Source organism: Melitaea cinxia, chromosome 29 (assembly GCF_905220565.1).
Source record: "Melitaea cinxia chromosome 29, ilMelCinx1.1, whole genome shotgun sequence".
Lineage (NCBI taxonomy): Eukaryota > Metazoa > Arthropoda > Insecta > Lepidoptera > Nymphalidae > Melitaea > Melitaea cinxia.
In genome coordinates, this window is record NC_059422.1 from 4,056,429 (window position 1) to 4,082,589 (window position 26,161).

The following is a 26,161-nucleotide window of genomic DNA, read 5'->3' on the forward strand; positions in this document are numbered from 1 at the left end:
CATGACATAATATCATTTATTAAAAAAAAAATTGTTACAGAGACAAAACAACAGCTTCAAACCTATCATAACAAATACATACAAAATTTCTATTATACACATAGATAATCCATCTTCATGCATTTTTACAATAATCTATAATACCATACACACATTTAAAACAATATAATTAACATACAACTACCGAAATCAGTTCGCTCCATACAAACAAACAATACATACATACATGTAGGGATATATGTAGCGTCCGTATCAATAATTCACGGAGGGGAGGGTAGGAAGGGTGAGGCTCTGTTACGTCAGATTACAAATAATACGCAGCTCGGATTATTTTCAACCGATTGCACAGGAAAGGCAGTTATGTTTTATAGACATGACTGAAAAAATTTCTCATACACTCTGCTGTTGTTTCGGGAGCCGTTAACAGCATAATATATAAGTTTGGTGTCATATAGAGAGTCGTCAATAGCGTTCTTATACAAACTTTTAATTCTTAAATAGCAATTTTATTTACTAGCTTTTCACTCGTAGCTGTCCGTGGTTTACACGATTTTGGCTTTTCCGTTTTCTATCGCTAAATATTAATTTATTTATTTACTCCTTATTATACACCACAAAATGCAAATACAAAATAATAATAATAATACAGACAACTTAAGAATGTGTAGTACAAGAGGAGGTCTTATGGCTAGTTAGCCATTTCGTCCAGACAACCCGAAGTAGGATTGAGTATTATTTATTTGAAGATCGGGTAGGTGGTGCACTTATATTATAATAAACTTACATACAAATATGCCCATTTCATGTGTCTAAGTCACTCAGTGATAACATTATCCCGGTGAAACAGTTTTTAAAATCAGGATTTGTGTTTATGTATTACAAACAAACAAAAAATCAAATCCTTACACTTTGTAATATTAGTATAGTTTTGTTGTGCTCCTGAGTTTATTCATGACTTCGATTCCTTTAGTTAGGCTTGTAAGATGAAGTAAGAACTCCAGCTTAAGATAAGACTTATATTCACAAGTTTCTTTACATTGCTGGTTTCAAGTTATTTGGTCGTAAAACTGAGGGCTATGACGTCTATTATTTTTAAAACAAACAAACAACAGTCCTTTAGAATTTGGAGATAAAAAGTAAACAGTTTCAAGGTAAAAAAAAACGACTTCAATTATATCGCCAAGTAATATAACGTAGGTTGACGAAAAAATAGTCAAGTAGTAGATCTCGATGAAATTTAAATGTGACCACATGATAAATATCGGCTTTCGATTAAATTAAAAATCATCAAAATCGGTACACCCATTAAAAAGTTATGCGGATTTTCAAGAAATTCCCTCGATTTCTCTGGGATCCCATCATCAAATCCTGGTTTCCTTATCATAGTACCTCCCGGGATATCTCCTTTCCAACAAAAAAAAGAATTATCAAAATCGGTTCATAAACGACGAAGTAACTCTCTCTCTTTCTATCTTCACTAACTTATATCTCCCTTTCATCTTCCATTCGCCTCGTCCGATCACACTTTTCGTAACGCTATCGTCACGCATTCACCAGCTTACTCCCCAAGTTAAGCGTGCTTAAAGAAGCTTTACTTCAAAAATGCTGATACATTAGTTGCCTTTTACCTCTCTATGTACATCTTTTAAGGTTGTTACAAGTCTATCTTCTTCTTCCACTGTTTTTCCAACTGCATTTTCTTCCTGTCCTGTTCTTTTATAACAAAAACAAGAGAATTTTAATTTAGTACTTACGGACTCAGCGATTTAATCTTGAAACCACTGGGGTGAGTTTTATGAAACTTCAAGGAGATAGTCCTTGAAGCGAAATATTGGGTACTTCGTTTCGACCTTTGACCTTTTTATGAAAGAAAAAAGGTTTTTTTTTAATACGTATGATAAAATTTAAGTATGGGCAAGTAAAATTTGTCTATATGGAGTAGGTTCTTGTTATCTTCAAATTTTTGATATATGTAGCATGTACGTTTGTGTACATACAGTTGTGTGAAAAAGTCTTAAAAACTTTAAAATTTTAAATGTCATTTCTAAAATATTTTTTAGGAATTTTCGTCAATTATTTTCTTCGCTTTAAATGTATTTGCTTTACTTTGAATTTAGCTTTTATTATCTTTTTGTTAGGCAACTGGGAAATTAGCTAGTTCCTAGTAATAGTTTCGTGTAGGAATAAAACATCGACGATCTGCGTGTTCAATACCCTCTCGGAATGGATATTTGTTTATGTGCAAATATTTGTTTCCGGTTAAGATGTATATGCTTGTGGGTATATGAAAGTGCCTAAATGTCAATCGAAACAATAATAAAAGGAACAAGTAGTCCAATTATACCTGGTTATTATCATGTTTCTTTTTTTAAATTGAATTTTCTATTTTAATATTTCAGCTAATAATGACGCCGCGTTGGCGCAGCGGTCACAGCCATGGTTCGATCCCCGCACATGACAAACGTTTGTATTGGCCATACAGGTGTTTGCCGTAGTATGGGTGTTTGTGCAGTCCTAGTGGGTCTCCCCACCGTGCCTCAGAGAGCACGTTAAGCTGTTGGTCCCGGTTGTCATCACAAATACCTGATAGCAATCTTTACTTGTAGTATGGAATATATCTCCTTCTACATGCAGAAAGAGGCCTATGCCCAGCAGTGGGATATTACAGGTTGAATCGTCAAATCGTCGACAGACAACATAGAACTTAAACGCAAGTTAATAAACAAAGCGTTTCTTTTGTTTGTGTTATATTGTATGGTATATACTTTATATGTATATATATTATGTCCTTTTACGTGAAATTTTCGAAATGTACTGTTTGTTTGTGCTCCGGTGAAAGTTGTTAATTATAAAAAGGAGAACGTTATGTCGTATTCTTAAATAAACTTCAAAAAGGGAGGAGGTTGTTGTGCTGCAGTGGGATGTAATTTCTACTATGAGTTTTTTTTATATAACTAGGTCGGCAAACAAGCGTACGACTCACCTGATGGTAAGCGATTACCGTAGCTCATAAACGTCTGAAATATCGTAAGCGCGCCATTAGAAACATCATAAGCGCGTTGCCGACCCTATTCCCTATTCCCCCCATGAATTCTGGTCACCTTACTGATCATAGGAATACAGCACTGCTTGAAAGCAGTATTATTTAGCTGTGATCATCTGTCGGGCTGCTCCATATTTTGAGCAGGAAATTCCCTGCTGTGCCCTACCTCAGTTTATGTGTTACCTCATTAACTTTATACTGTCCGTAACTATTTTGACCGTTCTTTTTTTAAACGAAACTGGTGATTGTCATGACCTGTTTAAATTCGATCGAGTTCTGACGAGAATTTTCGAGATACCTCTAATAATGCATATTAAAAAGACAATGTTTTCGTCTACACTGTATTACTTGTTTATATAAATTGTGTTAGCATTTAAATTTGTAATTCTGACAATTATCAAAATATTTGATTTTGTGTCGATACTACTCATTGTTTATTCGTTTAATACCGGAACAGTACAAAGATGGCGATACAATCTTCCGAATGGTTTATATTCATTTACGATTAGTCAGTCGCCATCTTTGTTATCTGTTTTGCACTATAGTTACCCTGTAAATAAGTTTATCATTTAAATTTGTGCTTCTAATAATTTTATAAGATTGTGTTGTTGTTACTGTAATTATTATTTGTTGAAGTACCGGAAGAGCACAAAGATGGCGACACCATCTTCCGAATAAAATAAATAAATAATAATACTAATTTTCTGATTAGTCAGCCGCCATCTTTGTAATCTATTGGCGGGATTGTTGTCTATAAATATGATAATTTGTAAGTGAAGAGGCAGTTATTATTATTTATTGTGCGGTTAATGTATACCGGAGTGATTAGAGTGTTATAACTTGTTTAATGTAGTTAAAAGTGTGTATGGCGAATGAATAACTATAGATTTGAAGTGATAAATAAGAGTTGCATTCAGTGTTTGCAGTCGTGTTCCACAATTGAAATCGGTTTTTATTTCGTTTCCGAGCAAACAAAATTATTGGTTATTGATGATTGATTCAGACTGCAACATCCCACTGCTGGACATAGCCTTCATCCTCCATGTAGACAAAGGTTCGGAGCTTAATCCTTACTAATATTAATTATGTACTTTTAACTGACAGATAGCTTAACTTTATACTTTATGACCGTATTGGGTTACCATACGAGTGTCACGTTGTCATATTCTGGCAAGTCACGTTTCGTGTCACGCGTCGATTCATGACACGCGTTGTAAAAATACAGCATATCTCGAATAAACTAGAATACACCAGAATATTAATAATAAGAAATCTATACTAATATTTTTAACCGACTTCAAAAAAGGAGGAGTTTCGCAATTCGATTATATTTTTTACGTGTGTGTCATAACTTTTACTGCGTAGACAGATTTTAATGTTCTTTTTTTATTCGGAAACTGGTGCTTGTCGTCCCATTTAAATTTATCAAGATCTGATAAGTACTTTTTGTGATAACTTTAATAATGTGTATTTACATGACTACTTTTTCGCCTTCCAACGTTATAGTACTAGTCGATGTAATTGAAGTCTTTGAACACTTGGGGAGTGTGAATAATCACGTCGGGGTCACCAGTTTGGGGGTGCATGAGGAACAGGGTATTGAGTTCCTCATCGCCCATTAAAAAGGAGGTTACTTCAACCAGACGGGAGTTGTCTGGCGGGCTACTGCCCCAACGGTCGTTGTCGGGTTCTTGTATATATACTCAATCACTCTGATAACTTTGATAGCGCGATGTAGGATACGTCAGATTTCTCTAGTTTATAGGCCGCGTGATAGATGTCGCTACAAACAATATATTTTCTGCTGTACCCTACCTCAATGTAGCTTCGTCTATACAATGTATGTTCTTACTAAAACGCTTTCGTGTATGGAATGATCACCCTCAAAATTTTCTTCCACTAAATCTATACTTCGACGATCGCTCTGGTGATGGTGCGCCGTGTCGGCGGCGCCTAAACACCGACGGTCGCGGGTTCGATTCCCGCTCGGAGTGGATATGTGTTTATAGAAATATTTATTTCCGGTCTGGTTGTTAGTCCTTGTTGATCTCCCCACCGTGCTTCAGAGGGCACGTTAAGCTGTGGTTCACCGGGACCGTTATCGTGTACACCTGGTAGCGACCGTTACTCACAATTATAATGAAAATTAAAAATAATCAGAATCGGGATTAAAAACTTTGTTCAATTAGGCATGTTAGGTAAAGGCTGGCTAATAGTGAAATAATAGCGAAAGGCAAAAATAGTATGAATACTAAAAACATTTAGTAGAGATAAGCAAAATACAATATACCTTATCAACGGTTACACATCCACAGTGGAAAAATTTTGTGATAATAATACGTAATTTATGATACACAACATATGATTATGTAGATGACACATTGATAGTAAGACTCATTTATTAATTTGAGCTTTTGATATACTTTGACTAGCCCGTTGGCGCAGTTTGTAGTGCTTTCTGTGTCGCGGGTTGCGGGTTCGATTCCCGCCTGAGCCTGGGTGTAATATTATATTTGTATTTATATATTTATATATGTATCATTTCTATGTATATTTATCAATATATATATATATATATATATATATATATATATATATATAGTTATAACAGTCGGCTGTTACCTGTAACACAAGCATTAAGTTGCTTGCCATAGGAACAGACGACCGTGTCTGTATGTTATATGATATTTATTTATTTATTATTTATATTTGGCGACCACAAAATCCGATATCGTGTTTGATTTTACTTGCGTATTATAAATCAAGAGCCTGTGAGACCTTTGTTAATTTATAAAAGCCAAAAATTTTTCAGCGCATGCTCACAACACAGTTAAAAGCAATGGCCAAATATGAAGTCAGACTCATAGTGGCTTTAGAAGGTTTTGTTAAACAATACATTGTAATGTACATCAAGATAAGTGTAAGATACAAGTGAGAGCCGATAAGTTATACCTACTAAATGACATTTCTAAGCTACATAGACAATCAATATATAAACACACATTATATATAAATATATATAACGAAGAAGTTTCTCTATAGTAGGCTTCTTAATAAAGTGACGTTAGCAATATGACGTCACTATCTTCAATATAATCATGTTCGTGCTATGCGTCGTGATAATTCATTACATAATAAGGTTTAAACGTTACACTCGATAATCATATTTCAATGAAAAGAAATTCTAACAACAATGCTCCAACAATAGCAATCAATGTTAATACTCTGACGACTCGAATAAGAATAAAAATGGTAGTGGCAACCGTCAGACACCGCGCCAAAATGGAAGCATCGTTCCTTTTTCGAAAAATCGAATGATATAATTATGAATATTTCGTCTCATATTTCACCTTCTTTAGTGAATCACGAAAATAGGTGTTATATGATGTAACAAATAGGCTTAAACACGAATTGTACAATGTAATATCGCGTTGATACAATTTATGAAATATAGTAGATGAAACTCGTAGAAACATGTTTTTGACATCGGAAAGTGTCTCGCACCGACATATTTTTTTATAATTTTCTTTTTTATAGTAACTGCGGAGTTTCTTACTAGTTTTTCTTTTAATTTGTAAAATGACGATTCAAAGGTGCTTTCGAAGCCTGTTTGAATAAAGGTATTTTTAATTTAATTTGATTTTTATCAAATAGAAGCAGTGATTTAGACAAAATAGATTGTGTATAAATATATTGATGTTTAGGGATATTACTTTAGATATCTATCAGAGACGTTATTTACCCTAGCCCTTAAGCCCTAGTAGTTCGATAAAGTTATAAGGTAGCAGCCTTGGCTCCTTTCTGGTGGAACCTTTTACCGGTTGACTGGCCTACAGCCCGAAGGGTTATGTATTTATGATCACGGTAAACTAAGGAAAGTATACCAGTTGATATCAGGCATTTAAGTGAACCTTTATGTGTATAGGTATACCAACAATTGGTATCTGTCATTGTCACTGCAATCTTGACCTAAAGTGACCTAAAGGTTTTTTTTCATCCGCTTGTTGTTGTCCGCTAATCCAATAATGTAAAACTCCAATCAAACTATAATATGTCTTATTGAAAATATCTTATAAACTTTTTTAGAGGGCACTCTACGATTTAACATCAAAGCCAAAACTGTCACAATGTCAAACATATCAAAATTTTTGCAACGACAAAGCTTCTTCATGGATTTACATTAAACTTGGCATGATAACTGAGGTAGGGCACAGCAGGAATTTCCTGCTCCAAATATGGAGCAGCCCGACTGGGGTAGTACCTCGACCTTACAGAAGATCACAGCAAAATAATACTGTTTTCAAGCAGTATTGTGTTCCTGTTGGTGAGTAAGGTGACCAGAGCTCCTGGGGGGATTGGGGATTGGGTCGGCAACGCGCTTGCGATGCTTCTGGTGTTGCAGGCGTCTATAAGCTACGGTAATCGCTTACCATCAGGTGAGCCGTACGCTTGTTTGCCGACCTAGTGACATAAAAAAAAAAAGATATTAAATCCACTAGCCACAGATATACCGTGGTAATTACTGTCCTAAAATTTATTTAGGTTCTCTTGGGAGGGGGATGAACATCAAAACGCATAATTACAAACGTCGTGTACAACTTTGTATATTATATATTTGTATTTACAAGCGGTCGCACAGTGGTCGAATTTAAATTATAAGTTTGAACATTATTAAGGTTCTGTTGTCAACTATACTTCTATAATAATTAACAAAAGAGTATATGCGTGTGTGTGTGTCAAATAAATAGTACTGAGTGTAATGTTTTTTTAATCATTTAATGTATTTTTAACCATAATTTAAAAAATATTAACATTCTTCACTCCTCTATATAAACTATAAGTATGCGAAGTTTCACACTCCTCCGTCCGAGCAATTTTCGTAAATAGGGGTACAAAGTTTTTGCTTCACGTATTAATATATAGAGAACAGTTATATAAAAATATTGATTTTAGTTAAAAATTTTAGCATATCTTTATATGATCACATAAAACTACTTTTGATTCATATATTAAACCTGTAAAAAGGTCAAAAACAAAATGAAAAATAACTTTATTAAAGTAGGCTTCAAAGGCAGCATCGAATTTTTATTTACTTTATTAACCGACTTCCAAAAAAGGAGGAGGTTCTCAATTCGACTGTATTTTTTTTTTTTTTTTTTTTATGTATGTTACATCAGAACTTTTGACCGGGCAGACCGATTTCGACAAATTTTGTTTTAATCGAAAGGTGGTGTGTGCCAATTGGTCCCATTTAAATTTATTTGAGATCTAACAACTACTTTTCGAGTTATATCTAATAATGTGTTTTTACTTGACGCTTTTTTCATCGACCTACGTTGTATTATACCGCATAACTTTCTATTGGATGTACCGATTTTGATAATTCTTTTTATGTTGGAAAGGGGATATCCCTAGCTTAGTACCATGATAAGGAAACCAGGATCTGATGATGGGATCCCAGAGGAATCGAGGGAAACTCTCGAAAATCCACAATAACTTTTTATTGGGTGTACCGATTTTAATAATTTTTAATTTAATCGAAAGCTGATGTTTATCATGTGGTTACATATAAATTTTATCGAGATCTGATAACTACTTTTTGAGTAATCTTTGATAACGCGTAGTTGCTTGACTACTTTTTCGTCGATCTACGTTGTATTACTTGTCGATGTAATTGAAGTCGGTTTTTTTTCATTTGCGAGCAAACACAATTATTTATTTATACTTTATTGTATATCACAACTACATTTTAAACAATAAACACATTTAAAAAAACAGTTACAGACTGTGAAGTACAATGGGCGGACTTATGGCTATTTTAACTGAGGTAGGGCACAGCAGGAATTTCCTGCTCAAAATATGGAGCAGCCCGACTGGGGTAGTACCTCGACCTTACAGAAGATCACAGCTAAATAATACTGTTTTCAAGCAGTATTGTGTTCCTGTTGGTGAGTAAGGTGACCAGAGCTCCTGGGGGGATTGAAGATTGGGTCGGTAACGCGCTTGCGATGCTTCTGGTTTGCAGGCGTCTATAAGCTACGGTAATCGCTTACCGTCAGGTGAGCCGTACGCTTGTTTGCCGACCTAGTGACATAAAAAAAAAAATTTGCTATTTCTTCCAGACAACCCAATCGAATCGTCATTTTATAATTTTTTTTATTATGGTTAAAAGTGGTAGCTACCACTGATTCGGAATATAGAGTTAAACATAAGCGGTCACCAACCCGCCTGCCCAGCGCGGTAACTATGGGCAACACATATGAGTTCACGCACTTTTTGGCGCGAACATGTGGAGGCCTATGTCCAGCAGCGGACCGCGATAGGCTGAAGTGATGAAACATAAGCAGCTTTAAAAGCATTTCGAAACAGCAAGAGTGCAATGTTAGTACATTTATTATAAATAACAAACTAACTTCCGACTCTCGTGAACTACAGTCTATCGGTAGTCGGTAGTCGGTAGTCGGTAGGTAAATCAGCCGAGCTCTAATTACTAGGTATGAATTTCTAATTGAAACTGTACTGCGGAGCTTGTTCTGCAGTTCGCAAGTCATGCTGTTTTGAAACTATATCTGAGAAGACCCTATAACGTCTGATGCTTTGAAGTTTATGTATACTATTCCATTCGTGTTAATTTGAGGAACTGACATCGTAAAACTATATGTATATTGAAATAATATGCAAATATATATATATACCGTATAATTTCTCGGTAAAATTACTATCTATCAGAACAAGAATTTTTCAATTCGAACAAGTACTTCTTCCGACTAGCACGTTCAAAACAAACAAACTCTTCAGCTTTATAATATTAGTATAGGTGTATCAACAGACCTCGTACCGCCATATTTTTGTTTCGACGTTAATTTGACTTGTTATCTTATCAAAATTTGTCAAAAATTTATTACAATTAAACAATATAAATAAATAAAAGCCCTCTGGGATTTTTTTCTGTGTCGAGGGTCCGTAAACACATACATTATTGTGTGTTGTGTACAAACGTCCAGACCACGACAAACATCTGTATGACCGATACAAATGTATGCCATGTGCGGGGATCGAGCCCACGATCAACACCCAATGCCCGTTTAGTCAGCGCGTCGCTGAAGCTTAAAAAAACATACATCTAAACATCTATACCAATATTATTAAGTTAAAAAGCTTGTTTCTTTAAGCGCGCTAATCTCAGGAACTGCTGGTTTGAATTCGTTTTATGTTGATAGTCCGTTTACCGAAGAAGGCTATGTTACAGTACACACTTATTATATCTATATAAATAAAAATGAATGTTGCTAAGCGCATAACACGAGAATGGCTCGACCAATTTAGCTAAGCGCATAACTCGAGAATGGCTCGACCAATTCAACTAATTTATTAAAAAAAAAAACAAAAAAAACTATTTACTTTTGATAGAACGAAGTCTGTCCGGGCAAATCGTTTCTAATATATAAGAAAAGAAAGAAAAAAGAGAACTAAAGCAGGTTTACTTACTAAAGAATCATTATTACTCCTGTAAAAATTATCAACATTTTTATGCTTTTCTTTTCTTCAAATGACAAAATTGACGGACAAATGAGACATCGTAAAGTTTTAATTGGCTCGTTAAAACCTTTTTACAGTTTCGTAGCGGCATGCGCACGAGTAAGCCGTGTTTTTATAACGCAGAGTGTTATCGCAGTCCTTTGTTTACGCGGTCGATGCAACTATTTTTTTTTGCGCCTCGCCTCAGCGAGCGAGGTCCGACCCGTCCTACGGGCCGCCATGCAAATTGCTTACTTATTAGTAAGGCATTATGAATGAAAATGAGAATAACAATATGAATGTGGAGGACGTTGTTATTATAAACAAGCCGAGCAACGATATAATAAACGAAAAAATGTTAGCGACGGAGACAGGGGCGTATTACCAAGATGAAGACGGCGAACAAATGGAAAGATCATTTAAAAGAGTAAGAAATGAGAGTGAAAGTGAATGGATTACAGTTGAAAGAAAGGGTAAAAAATTGAAAGAAAGTGAAACAATTGAAATATATATATCACACACGGAAGTTATGCCAAAACAGTTTGCTTTTGCTAAAATTTTAAAAGAAAATAGTATTCAAGATATTATTAGAGTAAAATATATTAATCCATACAAAATAAGAGTAGATCTTATCAATGAAGTTAGTGCAGATAAGTTAGAGCATTGCCAAGTACTGTTAAATAAGGGATGGCGAATGCAAAGGTCGATGGAGAGAAGTTTGTCGTACGGTATTATAAAATATGTTGATTTGGATTTAACAGATGAAATGATTTTGAATAATATATCATGCAATGAGCCAGCCAAATTAATTGCTGTAAGTCGTCTGAATAAGAGAGGTCCAACAGAGGATAAACGCTGGATACCTAGCGAAGCCGTAAGACTATGTTTTAAAGGTGCGTATATTCCACCATTTGTATTTGTAGAAGGCCTAAGAATAAAAGTCGAACGATACATATTTCCAGTGACCCAGTGTGCACAGTGTTGGAAGTTTGGTCACATTACAAAAAGATGCCCATCAAAAAAAGTTATTTGTCCAAAATGTGGCAATAATCACCCTAATTGTGAAACTACTTCATTCAGGTGTGTGAACTGTAAAGGGAACCATATGGCGCTTTCCAAAACATGTTCCCACTATTTGAAAGAAAAAAAATTGAGAGAGATCATGAGTGAGTTTAATTGCACCTATCGGAAGGCCTTAACTATTTATGTTGCTCCCTCACAAGAAGATAGTGAAGAGATGAACTTTGAACACTCACAACAACAGGAATTACCCCAAAACCTACCACTAAGCACTGATACACCATTGCCTTGTGCTCAAAGTACGTCTACTCCTGCATTTTCATTCGCAGAAGCGTTAAAATCTAAAGGACATAAATCGAAGCCAACAAGAAAACTTACAAATGAGCACAAACAAAAACAGCAACGCAAACATCACAATTTCGATTATACTTCTCAATGTGAAATAGTTTCAGACAACGAAGAACTTCTTACGAACCAGGACTTCAGAAACTCAGAATCTGAAACAAATAGATCAAGGAACATTTCTTTCGGTGAGCTCATTTCTCGTGTCAAGGATATGTTGTTTATAAGAGATGTCACAATGCCAGACAAAATAAGAACAATAATTAAGTTGTGTATTGAGTGGTTAATTTTATTAGTTGTTGATAACGTTGCGGACTGGCCATTGTTGAAATGTATTTTAGATTATTTTAAAGATGGATAACACGAGTAAATTGGTTAAGCTAAATATAATCCAGTGGAATGCCCAAAGCCTCCGGCCCAAATTGCTATCATTTGAAAATTTACTAATACAGGAGAAAATTCATATTGCTGTTGTTAGTGAATCGTGGTTAGTTCCTGAAAGTACACTCAAAATTAAAGGCTATAATATCGCGCGCCAAGATCGTGCTGACGGATATGGAGGTGTCGCAATTTTTACTCACAGGTCTATTAAATCTCAAATATGTGTTATTAATACGACTAACCCAGGAATAGAAGTTGTACACATTAGGATCTTTAACTGTGATAAAATTGAAAACGTAATTTCTTTATATTCTTCCCCTTCTGTTAATACTTCCCAGGCTGATTGGAATTCCGTGTTTAATATATCGAAAATGAAAACCTTAATATTAGGCGATTTTAATGGTCACCATACAACATGGTCAACCAAATCTGATCAAAGAGGCATTCAAATATTTGATGCAGCACTAGACAGTAATTTCGTAAGTCTTAATAACCTGGAAGCAACCCGAATCAAATTAGTTAACGGTACCTTACAATCAACTTCTCCGGATGTATCTTTTATCTCTTCAGATGTTGCGTTAAATTTTAAATGGAATGTCTTAAATGAAACTTAAGGTAGCGACCATCGTTTTATTAAAATATCCACGATTATTAAAGCAATTTTTAATAACACTAAACGTAGAATCTATAAAAATGCGGACTGGCAGTCATATAGAAATATGTTAGAAAACCTTTTTTCAAATTTTATGATCAGAGATAATTTACAACATTCTTACGACGCTTTTATTGACCTGTTGAACCTAGCAGCTAACTCGTATATTCCATATATAAAGACTAATAATAACCCTAGTACAAAATTCATTCCGAGACATTATTGGGATGTGACACTTTCAAAATCTGTAGCAGAACGTCGTCTGGCTCTTTCAAAATTTCGTAGAAATCCAACCCCAGAAAAGCTAAAAGTTCTTCAACAAAAGATTACTTGTACCCAGAGATTGATGCGCCGATGCCTTAATAAATCGTGGAAATCTTTTTGTTCTTCATTAGATGAAACGTCTACTCAAAATGAAGTTTATTGTAAGATGCGTTGGTTTAAAGGGATATCTAATGATAAAAGGTTTATTAGTAGTAATTTGGCAACAGAACTGCTAAACTCTTTAACTCCTGATTATGTTAGTTCACAAGCCCCTAGTTTTATCTCAAAAAATACAATTTTAGAATCTGAAATTACAATGCAAGAGTTAGAAAAATGTTTAAAACGTAAGGACACTTCTCCCGGATTTGACGAAGTTACATATTCTATGCTTAATTTTTTACCAGAAAACGGAAAAAGAATCTTATTAAAGTTATATAATAGTATTTTTAGTTCAAATTTCATACCGAATCAATGGCGGGATATTACGATTATACCGATACCAAAACCCGGACGAGATTGTCGGTTGGTTTCTTCTCTGAGGCCAATATCAATGATATCGTGTGTATGTAAAATTTTTCATAACATTCTAGTCAAAAGACTAGAATGGTTTATTGAGAAAAATAAAATCATAGCAAATTGTTCTACGGGTTTTAGGAAAAATCAATCGACTTTACTGAATCTGTCTGCTGTTGTAAGCGATATTCAATGCGGATTTACTGAAAAACAAACTACTGTTGCATGTTTTATTGATGTAGATAATGCTTACAATAATATTGAGTTGATTAGCTTAGTAAAGTGTTTGGATGGTTTGAATGTTGGTGCTAGGATTAGCAGCTATATTTGGAATTTTCTTCAGCAAAGATGGTTAACAATTCGAGGGGATAATTACACGATCACTAGACAGACCAACCGTGGCTTGGCACAGGGTGATCCTTTATCTCCGTTGCTATTTAATATTATAACAGCACATATTTGTAAAAGGCTCTGCAATGTAGTTTCAATTTCACAATACGCGGATGATTTTGTGTTGTATACCAGATCTAATCACATTCATCAGGCGGCCGAATCGTTACAATTTGCTGTAAACTTAATAGTTAAGTTACTTTCTCAAATTGGTCTTGACATATCTGTATCGAAAAGTAAAATATGTTTATTTAGAAGAGGATTTAATAAAAATAGTGTTGATATAAAAATTAATAATCAGAAGTTACAAGTTGTAGATAGTTTTAAGTATTTGGGTGTTTGGATGGATCACTCACTACGTTGGGTTAAACATATAAACGAATTGGAACGTAATTGCGTAAGATTAATTAATGTATTTAAAATTTTAGCGGGACCAGGTTGGGGGGTGCACCCAAAATATTTGAGGCGTCTATATATTTCTATAATAAGGAGTAGAATAGACTATGGAAATTTTCTTTATGACAATAGTGCTCAGGTACATCTTAACAAATTAGATAGAATTCAAAACCAATGTATGAGAGTAATTGGTGGGTTTTTAAGAACTACTGCTATTCATGTGATGGAATGTGAGGTTAACTTACAGCCTTTACGCGTACGGAGATATTTTTTGGCGGGAAAGTTTTTGTTAAAATTAAAGTCTTTTGATAGCTACGGCTTAATTCAAATCATATCATCATTAAATGATCATTGTCAGAGTCCTTATTGGTTACATAAGAAAAAACCGTTACTAGTTTCAGTTTATCAAACATTGCTCGAGTTACCAATTCAAAATAGTACAGTCTTGGGTATGTTCTCGTTGGATACATGGATAGGCAGTATGGATTTATCTCCTGTGATTAGAACTACCGTTAATAATTTAAAACACGCGAAGAAATGTTATAGCTTAAATTCGATAAAATGTATAAGTGAACAGTATATATCTTCTATGTACTCTGGCTTCTATCAAATATATACCGATGGCTCCAAGGAAAACGATTACATAGGAGCAGCTTTTTATGATCCACAATTAGACTCTTTCGCTAAATTTAAGATTAATTGTATAACTTCGGTAATGTACGCTGAATTATTTGCTATTTTGGAAGCTTTGTCTTATATTGAATCATTATATGAGAAAACTTTTGTAATCTTTAGTGACTCAAAAAGTGCTCTTCAACATTTAATTAGTTGTACGTATGGAGGGCGTGGCATTCCATTGGCTTATACTATTTTAAATTTACTATGTAAAATGAATAGCGAAAGGATAAAAGTTATTATACAATGGATACCTGCTCATGTTGGTATAGAATACAATGAGGTGGTGGATGTACTGGCGAAAGAAGCTTGTTCTGAGGGTATTGTTTGTGATTGTTTACCACTATACTCTGACATGTTACATGTTATTAAGAAGAGATGTCATTACATTTGGAAGGAGTATTTTGATGAACGTTCGCGGACAAAAGGAGTATGGTATAAGACTATCCAACCTAGTATATTTACTCGCCCATGGTTTGATGATGCAAAGATGAGCAGGTCTGATCTTGTTATTGCCTTCAGACTTCGATCGGGACACATTCCCCTTAATGCATTTGCTTTTCTTATGGGAAAGATAACTTCGCCAAATTGCACGGAGTGCGAAAGAACAGAAGATGTCCATCACATTTTGACTGAATGTGTCCGGATTGAAGCCGAGAGAGAGGTTTTTTACACAAAATACAATGTAACACGTAGTAACATAGGGGTTCATAATACTATCCTAGCTTTTCCTCTTAGCGAAGAAGCAAAAAAAGTATATAAAATTGTACAGATATATCTTAAGCGTCGTGTGTAAGATTTAGTGTGTAAAAATGAGGGTGGCATGTTCAACCTGTGAACAAACCCTCTATAAAAAAAATAAAGATTAAAAAAAAAAAAAAAAAAACCTTTTTACTGATATTTATCCTTATAACAACTCCCTTTACCTCATTCGAGTCTGTATTGATAAGATTAAATTTAAAAAGAGAAAAACATAATTGTTTTTTTTTTTTTTTAAACTCTGAATTTCTCTGCGTGTAACACCTACAGTGTATGTGGTTACGGGTTCCATTTCCGTTCTCGGTGCATATTTGTATTTGCACAAATGTTTGTTTCACATCTAGCAGACATTGTGGGTTTCCCCCGTGCCTCGGAGAGTGCGTTAAGATGTCGGTTTGTTATCACAGACACCTGATACCGACCGCTACTTATAAAAGGAAATATATCCGCCATCCTGCGATGGAGCAGAGTGATGGATCAAGCTCTGACCCTTCTCCCACATGGAGAAAGAAGCCTATGCCCAGCAGTGAGATATTACGAGCTGAATCAACCAAACAATCTCGTAATATAATCTTCAATGGATAACTACATTATTCGGCAGTAACATAGACTATATAACAGCATAGTATGAGTAAAACAGTAAAACGAGCAGTTGCCGCAAACATAAACGTTAGTGTTACCGCGACCACCTCAATATCCTTAAAATAATTACTAGCCAACCATATTTAATTAACGAATGATTAGCGCTTCACGATCGATACGTCTCATCGTCCTATAAACGCCGCGTTATTAATACATCGCTGAGATCCCTTTTAGGTACAATGTATCTAACAATCTATACATGTGTTTGTATGTAAAAGTCAAAATATAATTGACTTAAAATGGTAGTATCACACGTTTATAGTAACTGGTAGGTGCATGAGTCGTAACGTGATGTTTTATCGCCTATGACCTTCGTTAGAAAACTAAGTTGCTGCTTTTAGACCAATATTTCAAGAGATCAGTGATTTCAAACTCGCCTATAAAAATTTCCTTAATTTTATAGTTGTACATAAGTACAAATTATTAAGAATTGTCGAAAAATATAGAGTTAATAAAAACTCCTTAGCGCCATTTTGACGTCAATATTTAAGGGATTACAGTAATAAAGGTTTTTTAATAATCTGTAAATTTCTGCCATAAAGAAATTAAAAACAACATTTAAAAAAAAAAAAAAAAAAAAACAATTACTAGCCTTCTGGGAATCTGATCTAGAACTTCTAGTAACTAATTGATAAAAATGTGATGAAATATGAAAGAACATATTATACATTTTTATAAATATGTTAAAGCTAAAACTACTAAAATTATGGCTTTTAGTTGTGTCATTTATAATATAATATTTCGTCAATGTAATTATAGGGTTGCAAAGAAAAGTGGAGGTTATCCGATGCGGGTGAGAATCCTACCACAATTAAATTTTAGAGACATTTTTTTTGCATTGAGTTCAGTTAAAATTATTCTCGTTTGTATTATATTAATAATATTTTACATGTAATTCTACGAATTTACAATATTATATATTAAGTTAGCGCCATCTTACGGATGGAAGAGTAAAGGAGGTGACACATAAAACAACTAGTTTTAACTGTACTTCGGTAAGAACCTCTTCGATGTAACATTGTAAATTGTGAAACCAAACGTTAAAGTATTGACATCTAGTGGAGTCAGTACTAACTAATAATAATATTTATTATTAATCAAAATAATTGTTATTATAAATGCACATAATATGTCGTAAATAATTTATTATAGATAAATCACTGATACAGTTGTCTGTACTGAAGTGTTCTTATCTTTGACCTATATTCTGTCTAATCGTGCGTTGGACCGTGAGTCTATGCATCGTATTTAATTATACAATTATAACGTAATGCGATTCCAATAAAAATAAAGAGATTTTTCTCGTTACGGTAAAACAGCGCCATCTGTTATCGAATAGCGGACGTATTTTTTTTCGCTTGTACCGTTGCAAGACCGCTACTGACACACTTAGCGCTCAGCTGATGTCGTACGTGTGAGATAATGACGCGTTGGGTTCTTTAATGTGTGCGCTCGAATCCGGGATCGGTTCCGTTAGTTTAGGTTCTTTTAGAACCTGCTTTAAGCCATTACGAGTTGACTTGTTTATTTTGTTCGTCGAGAAGTACTGTAGCGTCGGTTCCTGTAGTATTCTATTTCTACTATTGAAGTACTAGTAATAGTAATTAACACAGACATGTGTCATTTCTTTCGACTTATTGACCTAAATAGGCCGACTGTTTATGATAATTGATTAGTAGTTCTTTGAAACATTGAATCACATATTTCGTCTTTATTTGTTTACGTTTTAAAGTTTGATTTGTTTAAATATAATTAAATAATAAATTGTAATAGTCAATAATACTAATTGATAAAAATGAATAATTTTTTTGTATTAATTCGACTTAAGATAGGTTTTTTTTAATTCAGTTAATAATTGAGTACACCCTCAAAATATGAGGAATATTTTTCTGTCATTTTGTTTGTTTTGATTCAAATTATAAATTTATAATATTAATCACAATCCTTGTTACAGGTAAGCGTTTAACTTCAAAATCATCTTCCATTTTGAAAAAAAATGGCGGCTGGATTTTATGTAAGTATTTAATAATAATTGTATTTATTCGCAAACGAAAAAAAAACCGACTTCAATTACATCGACAAGTAATACAACGTAGATAGACGAAACAATCGTCAAGTAAATACGCATTATCAAAGATTACGCAAAAATTTGTCATCAGATCTCGATGAAATTTAAGGTTGACCAAATTATGAACATCAGCTTTTGATTAAATTAAAAATAATCAAAATCGGTACACCCAGTAAAAAGTTATGCGGTATAATACAACGTAGGTCGACGAAAAAATTGTCAAGTAAAAAACGCATCATTAGATATAACTCGAAAAGTAACAACTGTTAGATCTCAAATAAATTTAAATGGGAACAAATGACACGCACCACCTTTCGATTAAATTTTTTTTTTGTCGAAATCGGTTGAGCCAGTCAAAAATTCTGAAGTGACATACATTAAAAAAATACAATCGAATTGAGAACCTCCTTTTTTGGAAGTCGGTTAAAAAGATGCGTTAAACGAAAAGGCAATCATAAAAATAAAAATAAAAATGTCATTATTTCTAAATCTTGTATAATGTAAACTACATTATGTAGTGTTACCAGCTAGTCCAATCTAGTAATTTTTAGTTGATTATAGAGATCTATAAGTATATTTTAGCTCTATCATAAAGCTAGCTAAGACATGTTTACTATGAACGCGATAGTTTTTATTTATGATCATTATTTAATAACGACAGCTAAATACATTTGGAAGAAATTTGACACAGATATATTACAGCAACATATATTTATAAGATTTTCCATTCGATTATATTTTTATGTGCTACGCAACTTTTACTGGTACCGATTTTGATGAAACTTTTTTTTATTAGAAATCTTGTGATTATCGTCTGGTCCCATTTAAATTAGAACGAAATCTGCCGAGTTTAGGAGTTGTCTATACTAATATTATAAAGAGGATAGATTTGTTTGTTTGTTTGTTTCGAATAGGCTCTGAAACTACTGGACCGATTTGAAAAATTCTTTTAGCATTAGAAGCCGGCATTATCCCTGATGAACACAGGCTATTTTTTATCGCTTTATTTATTAACCATATTATTTAAGCAACATATTTTAATTTTTCTATCTTTGTAATTCAGTAACTAGCAACTGTCCGTCGTCGTTGCGTGTCGCTTGTCTCTAATAATGTGTTTCATACTATACTTGTCGCTGTAAATTGGAGTTCATTTTTTTTTTGTTTGAGAACAAAGATAGATAAATGTATAGAATAGATGAGACAGAATAAAAATAATTACTGGATGGAATTTCAAAGCAACCGAAGTCACGCGCAGTAGCTAGTTACGTGTAAAAGCGAGCTGGTTATGGATGCAGTGTAATGCAAGCTTATGTAACGCGTCAACTGTCTCTAGTTACATTACAAAGAAACTGCATCGTATTCAAATAAATAGCTGAATTTGTAGGTTTTTTTATTTTTATAAATAGGTAAAATATATTGGTGATATTAAAGGATGCGTGGCATGTAAAATACTAGATTATTCACGCTGTTTTACCTGCGTTCATAATGTTTTGAGGTCTTTGAAATTATAGTTTTTTTGTGGTTTTATATTTATAATTTTTTTATAATTCATAGGAATTTCAACGTAATAGTATGTGTCATTCTTAATATAACATTATAATTATTATCAGTTATATCAATTTTGGTTTTTTTTTTATGTCACTGTGCTATGACTGCTGCGCCAACGCGTCGTCAATAATAGTTTGTAGAAGGTTCTCACGGAATAAAAATTGAAAGGGTTTCGCAGAAAATTCCAGAAAACTTAACAATTGTTAATTAGATAACATTACTCTAAACCAATGTTGCGTTCCTGTGGTGAGTCAGGTGACAAGAGCTCCTGGGGGGATTGGGGATTGAGTCGGCAACGCGCTTGCGATGCTTCTGGTGTTGCAGGCGTCTATAAGCTACGGTACTCGCTTACCATCAGGTGAGCCGTACGCTTGTTTGCCGACCTAGTTGTATAAAAAAAATCCATGTCTTTGACAGCTTATAAAACAATAATATATGACTCACTAGTAGGTAGTCAACAATATGTAGTATTAAAACCCAAAGTGATTCCGTTATCACAGTATTATTTGAATATATGACAATGATAACATGTCGTGCACGTGGTTGGTGTTTACCACCTTCACAAGAAGTTGGGTCATGGTTTACGAAGTTATTTATGTCTGTATCATTGACGTAGTAGTTTTAACGATTTTATGTGTTAGAATTAAATATAACGATATATTCTGGCTCTTCTTATTTTTTAATAATTAGGATAAATATTTTTGTTTTTTGGTAAACATTAAAATTATTATTAAATAAAAACATATAAATTTAATTTTGTATTAAATTTAAGTCAGATATTTTAAAGAGAAATAATTTTAATTATAAACCTTATTGGTGTTATTTATGTATTTATCGATGTTTTGTTTCACAATTTGTTTTACTGTTAATTATTCCTGTATTCTATACTAATGTTTAAATTTCTAAATATTAATAATACATTGGTATTATTTTTTATTTCTCCCATTGTAACACTCAACAAAATATAAACAAAACCGACTATAATTTACGTCATACTTGTCGATAAGTTATACGACGGACGTAGGCGAAAAAAGTCAAATAATTACTAGCCAATGTAGATTGAAGTCGGTTTTTTTTTTCGTTTTTTAAACGACTTAAAAAAAAGGAGGAGGTTATTCGATTGTGTATATATATAATAATAAATAATGTATGTTCGGGGATAACTTCGTTGTTTATGAACCGATTTTGATAATTCTTTTTTTGTTGGAAAGGAGATATCCCAGGGGTGGTACCATGATAAGAAAACAAGGATCTGATCATGGAATCCTAGAGAAATCGAGGGGAACCCTAAAAAATCGTAGTAATGAATAGTGCGTTTGTTAATTTTTTTCGTCAACTTACGTTATATTTACTTGTCTATGTAATTGAAGTCGGTTTTTTTTCGTTTGCGAGCAAACACAATTATACTTAGTCTTATTATTTTGGTTTAATTACAATATCATTGTCTAAGATAGTTTTCAACGAAACCTCCCGTTCCCCGCGAGCGCCGCCAAATATTTCTTTTTAAGCGCAGTTTGTTATCGTTCGTTGACCGAGATACGGCTGTGATAAGCTATCAGCGTTATCACTCGAAACTAGGTTACCGTGTGATCGTTACAGAAACCGTCTTCGTGTGTAAGCAGACGCGTTCCGCGGTTTTTTTTATACAACTAGATTGGTAAACAAGCGTACGGCTCACCTTATGGTAAGCGATTATCGTAGCCTATGCCGTGCAACACAAGCATCGCAAGCGCGTTGCCGTATAGTCACCTAACTCACTACAAAAACACTGGTAGGGCACAGCAGGAATTTCCTGCTCAAAATATGGAGCAGCCCGACTGGGGTAGTACCTCGACCTTACAGAAGATCACAGCAAAATAATACTGTTTTCAAGCAGTATTGTGTTCCTGTTGGTGAGTAAGGTGACCAGAGCTCCTGGGGGGATTGGGGATTGGGTCGGCAACGCGCTTGCGAGGCTTCTGGTGTTGCAGGTGTCTATAAGCTACGTAATCGCTTACCATCAGGTGAGCCGTACGCTTGTTTGCCGACCTAGTGACATAAAAAAAAAACGATTTAGTTGTAATCTTCTGTAAGGTCGAGGTACTTCCCAAGTCGGGCTGCTCCAGACTTTGGTCAGGATATGCCCGTAGTTCAAAAAACATATTTCAGTCACTACTTCAATACTAGCTTCTGTGTCTACGCGATTTTAAATTGACTTCAAAAAAGGAGGAGGAACCTAATAGCTTTTTACTAGGTGAACCGATTTCGATGATTCTTCTATAATCGAAAGGTGGAGCTTGTCATGTAGTCCTATCCAAATTTGATCGAGATTTGATAAGTACTTTTTGAGTTATATCTATTATTGCGTAATTAATTGACTATTTTTTTGGTCTACCCACGTTGTATTACTTATCGATGTAACTGAAGGCGGATTTTTCCTTTGCGAGCAAACACATTTACGTTTATGTCAGTTTGATTTTCTCCTATTAAGATATGTACGTCACTATTTCCCTACTAGCTTTCCGTTGGCAATTTCGCCCGTGGATTACAAGATTTTGGCTGTTCAGTTTTCTCCCGCTATAATATAGCCTATGTAATTTAGTGATAACGTAGCATTTTCCTCGTATTCAGCCTGTTACATCTCACTGGGCACACCTAGTTCTCCATGTAGAAGGATTGGAGCATAATCCACCACACTGCTCTACAACGGGTTGGCGGATATGTTCCTTACTATGAGTAACGATCGCTATCAGGTATTTATGATAACAAACGGGACAGACAGCAGGTGCTTGTGAGGCACGGCGGAGAGAGCCACAAGGACAGACATCCAAATTGGAAAGAAATATTTGTACAAATACAAATATCTATCCCGAGCGGGAATCGAACACGCAAACCGTCGGTGACGGCGACCACTCGCACCACAACACCAGAGCAGTTGTTAAGCGTTTTCCTAGTGTGTAAGAATTTTCAAAATAGTTTTAATATTTTTCGAGTTTATGTATTCAAAGTAAATATAAATGAAATCTTTTATTTTTATAATATTAGTATGGATCTAGTAAAACTTACATCAAATAGATATAAAATAGGTGTTGAAAATACGTTAGAATAATAAAACAACTTTTTCGGATTCTATCGCTGTTTATTAAGTTATTTAAATGTCCGTCTTTTCGGATACTTTACAGCAACCATGGTCACGGGAAAACCCTCCATGGCGACAACCATGGTCCATGCACCGTCGGGCATTTAGACCCAATAAACCGCGATAAAATCGAAAAAGTTGTTTAATTATAATGAGTGAAATTCCCATAAACATTGGAAAACAATATATGTCAGAAACTGTTATTCTGCTACTCTGATGGTGAACCAGTTTTTCACATGCCCATTAGCAGAGTTGTCTGTGCTGGTTTAGGTGTATTATCTATACTAATAATATATATATATATATATATATATATATATATATATATATATATATATATATATATATATATACCTTAAATGTTCATTTGTTTGTTTCACTCACAAATATCAGGAACTGTTGGTTCGAATTGTAAAATTCTTATTTGTTTTGTAAGACCCAATTACCGAGGAGTTTAGGTTCTACCTTAATAACAGACGTTTTGTATGACGAAGTTTGTATGTTGAAAAAATTATTCAATTTATTTTGATTATAACAATATCTATTATCTGAATTTCTATTTGATCTCTCTGTGAGATTGACAGACTGACTGACTTACTGATTGACTGATACATCCCCGAGCTCAAGTGACTTTGAGAGGGTGAAATAGGGGATGATTTGTATGAACTTCCGTTATTATTGTAGATTTTTGGGTTTTGATTAAAATTTAATCAGGGGCAAAATATAATTATTTATATATGTTTTTTAAAGAAAATTTGAGTCAGTGGCCTTTAACGAAACGCCTACTTTCTAGTATTTATCTATTGAAGTACTAATTTTATATCTACATGACTAAGTCACTTAGGCTTAAATATTTTAAATTATATCTTGTATATTTAAAAAAATAATTAAAAAATAATAATAGTCATAATAATTGTTCATTTGCAAGAACATGGTGTTGAAGTTGTACAGGATCAACATTAGTATAGTCCGAACATGTTCTACCTTACCTTTTTAGGATTTAAGCCCATTTTTGAATTGTCATTTTACAAATTATAATCGTATATATTAATACGCTAAGGTGTTGTGTGTGTAAGGATGTTTACCTCCCCTTTTAAAAAAACCTCACAATTGCTCCACATAAATTATATATCTTAATATATATAAATCTCGTGTCACAATGTTTGTCCTCAATGGACTCCTAAACTACTTAACCGATTTTAGTCAAATTTGCACACCGTGTGCAGTTTGATCCAACTTAAAAGATAGGCTATATTTCATTTTGATATATTATGTTATTATTATATTTCAGAAAAAAATAAGGTGATACGAAGTTCGCCAGGTCAGCTAGTCATTTTATAGACAATTGCTTGTTCTACCGGCATCAACAACTAAAAGTGTATTATTGCTTTTGTTTTTGTAAAATAATTATTAAAATAATCGATATAGATATACATTGAGACAAAATACAACAATGCTGCCATCTGACGGCTTTAATTTTGAAGCAATGTCAACATGATTGACGGTCGGTTTTTTGTTCAATTTCTAAGCAACTCACGCATTTGTGCGTATTATTCGCACCGGTATAGCTGATAGTCTATAATAACTTATATCTTAATACCACCGATTGAAAATGTAGAGTTTGCAGCGAAGATTCGGCAAGAAACTACACAGTTACTCATTTTAAAACCCAATCATTATAAATCCAGTTGTATGTCTTATATGAAAGTCAGCTACTGAACCCCCACCTGTCTCTTAACCAGCTGTACCTCTCATTTTCACTCGCATAAATTCCGATCCCGTGGGAATATCGGGATAAAAACTAGTCTGTGTGGTATTTTGGATATCCTAGCTGGATATTCAGAATACCTCACAGACTGAGATATACCGAGTTTCATTACATTCAGTAACAACCCTTCGATCAAAATTTCTCATTTAATATATTACTATATTACTAGTACTCTGTGGCTACGGTACTAAAGAATATAGCCACCCCCTCTCTTCCCGTGGGTGTCGTAAGAGGCGACTAAGGGATAATAAGGTTCCACAACCACCTTGGAACTTAAAAAGCCGACCGGTGGCGGGATAACCATCCAACTGCTGGCTTTGAAATACACAGGCCGAAGACGGGCAGCAGCGTCTTCGGTGCGACAAAGCCAGTAAGTACTGTGGTCACCAACCCGCCTGCCCAGCGTGGTGACTATGGGCAAAACACACGAGTTCACGTTATTTTTGGCGTTAACTTGTAAAGGCCTATGTCCAGCAGTGGACTGTATAGGCTGTAATGATGTAATGATGATATTACTAGGATTTAATTTTGTACCGAATATGATTTGACGTGAAAGACTTTTTGACATAAACTTTGAATTTATTTTCTGGCAAATCATTTGTGTAGTTTTTAACCGACTTTAAAAAAGGAGGAGGTTACTCTATGCGACCGTATATATATATATATATATATATATATATATTTTTTTTTTTTTTTAATGTATATTCGTCGTCGATTTTGATAATTCTTTTTTCGTTGGTAAGAAGATATCCCAAGTATGGCACCACGATAAGGAAACTAGGATCTGATGATGGGATCGCGGGGTAACCGAGGGAAACCTTCAAAACCGTAGTGACGAGTTATTTTTTTACGTCGTAGAGTCACAACGCTATTGAGACACTACTACTATCACAAGCGTCCGTAAGTTACTGCTATCACAAGCGTCCGTAAGTTACTGTTACTTATTCGCTTACCATATAAACTTGTTTGCCACGATAGTTGTAAAATAATAGGTAATGACACAGATAGAGCTTTAAGCACAGAAAGCGCTTGAAAACTGAAGTTTTAAGAACTAACAAATAATT

General features: G+C 34.2%; 1 protein-coding gene across 1 annotated transcript; it reads left to right on the forward strand.

The window, feature by feature from the left end:
* The first annotated feature begins 10,832 nt into the window (after positions 1-10,832).
* LOC123667744 lies at positions 10,833-12,284 on the forward strand. Its single transcript, XM_045601584.1, has one exon. It carries the CDS (start codon positions 10,833-10,835, stop codon positions 12,282-12,284), a length of 1,452 nt encoding a protein of 483 aa, XP_045457540.1.
* The last annotated feature ends 13,877 nt before the right edge of the window (positions 12,285-26,161 follow it).

What these genes read in the sequence shown, in the direction of transcription:
- LOC123667744 (XM_045601584.1), top strand. Translation starts at nt 10,833, where the DNA reads ATGAATGAAAATGAGAATAACAATATGAATGTGGAGGACGTTGTTATT.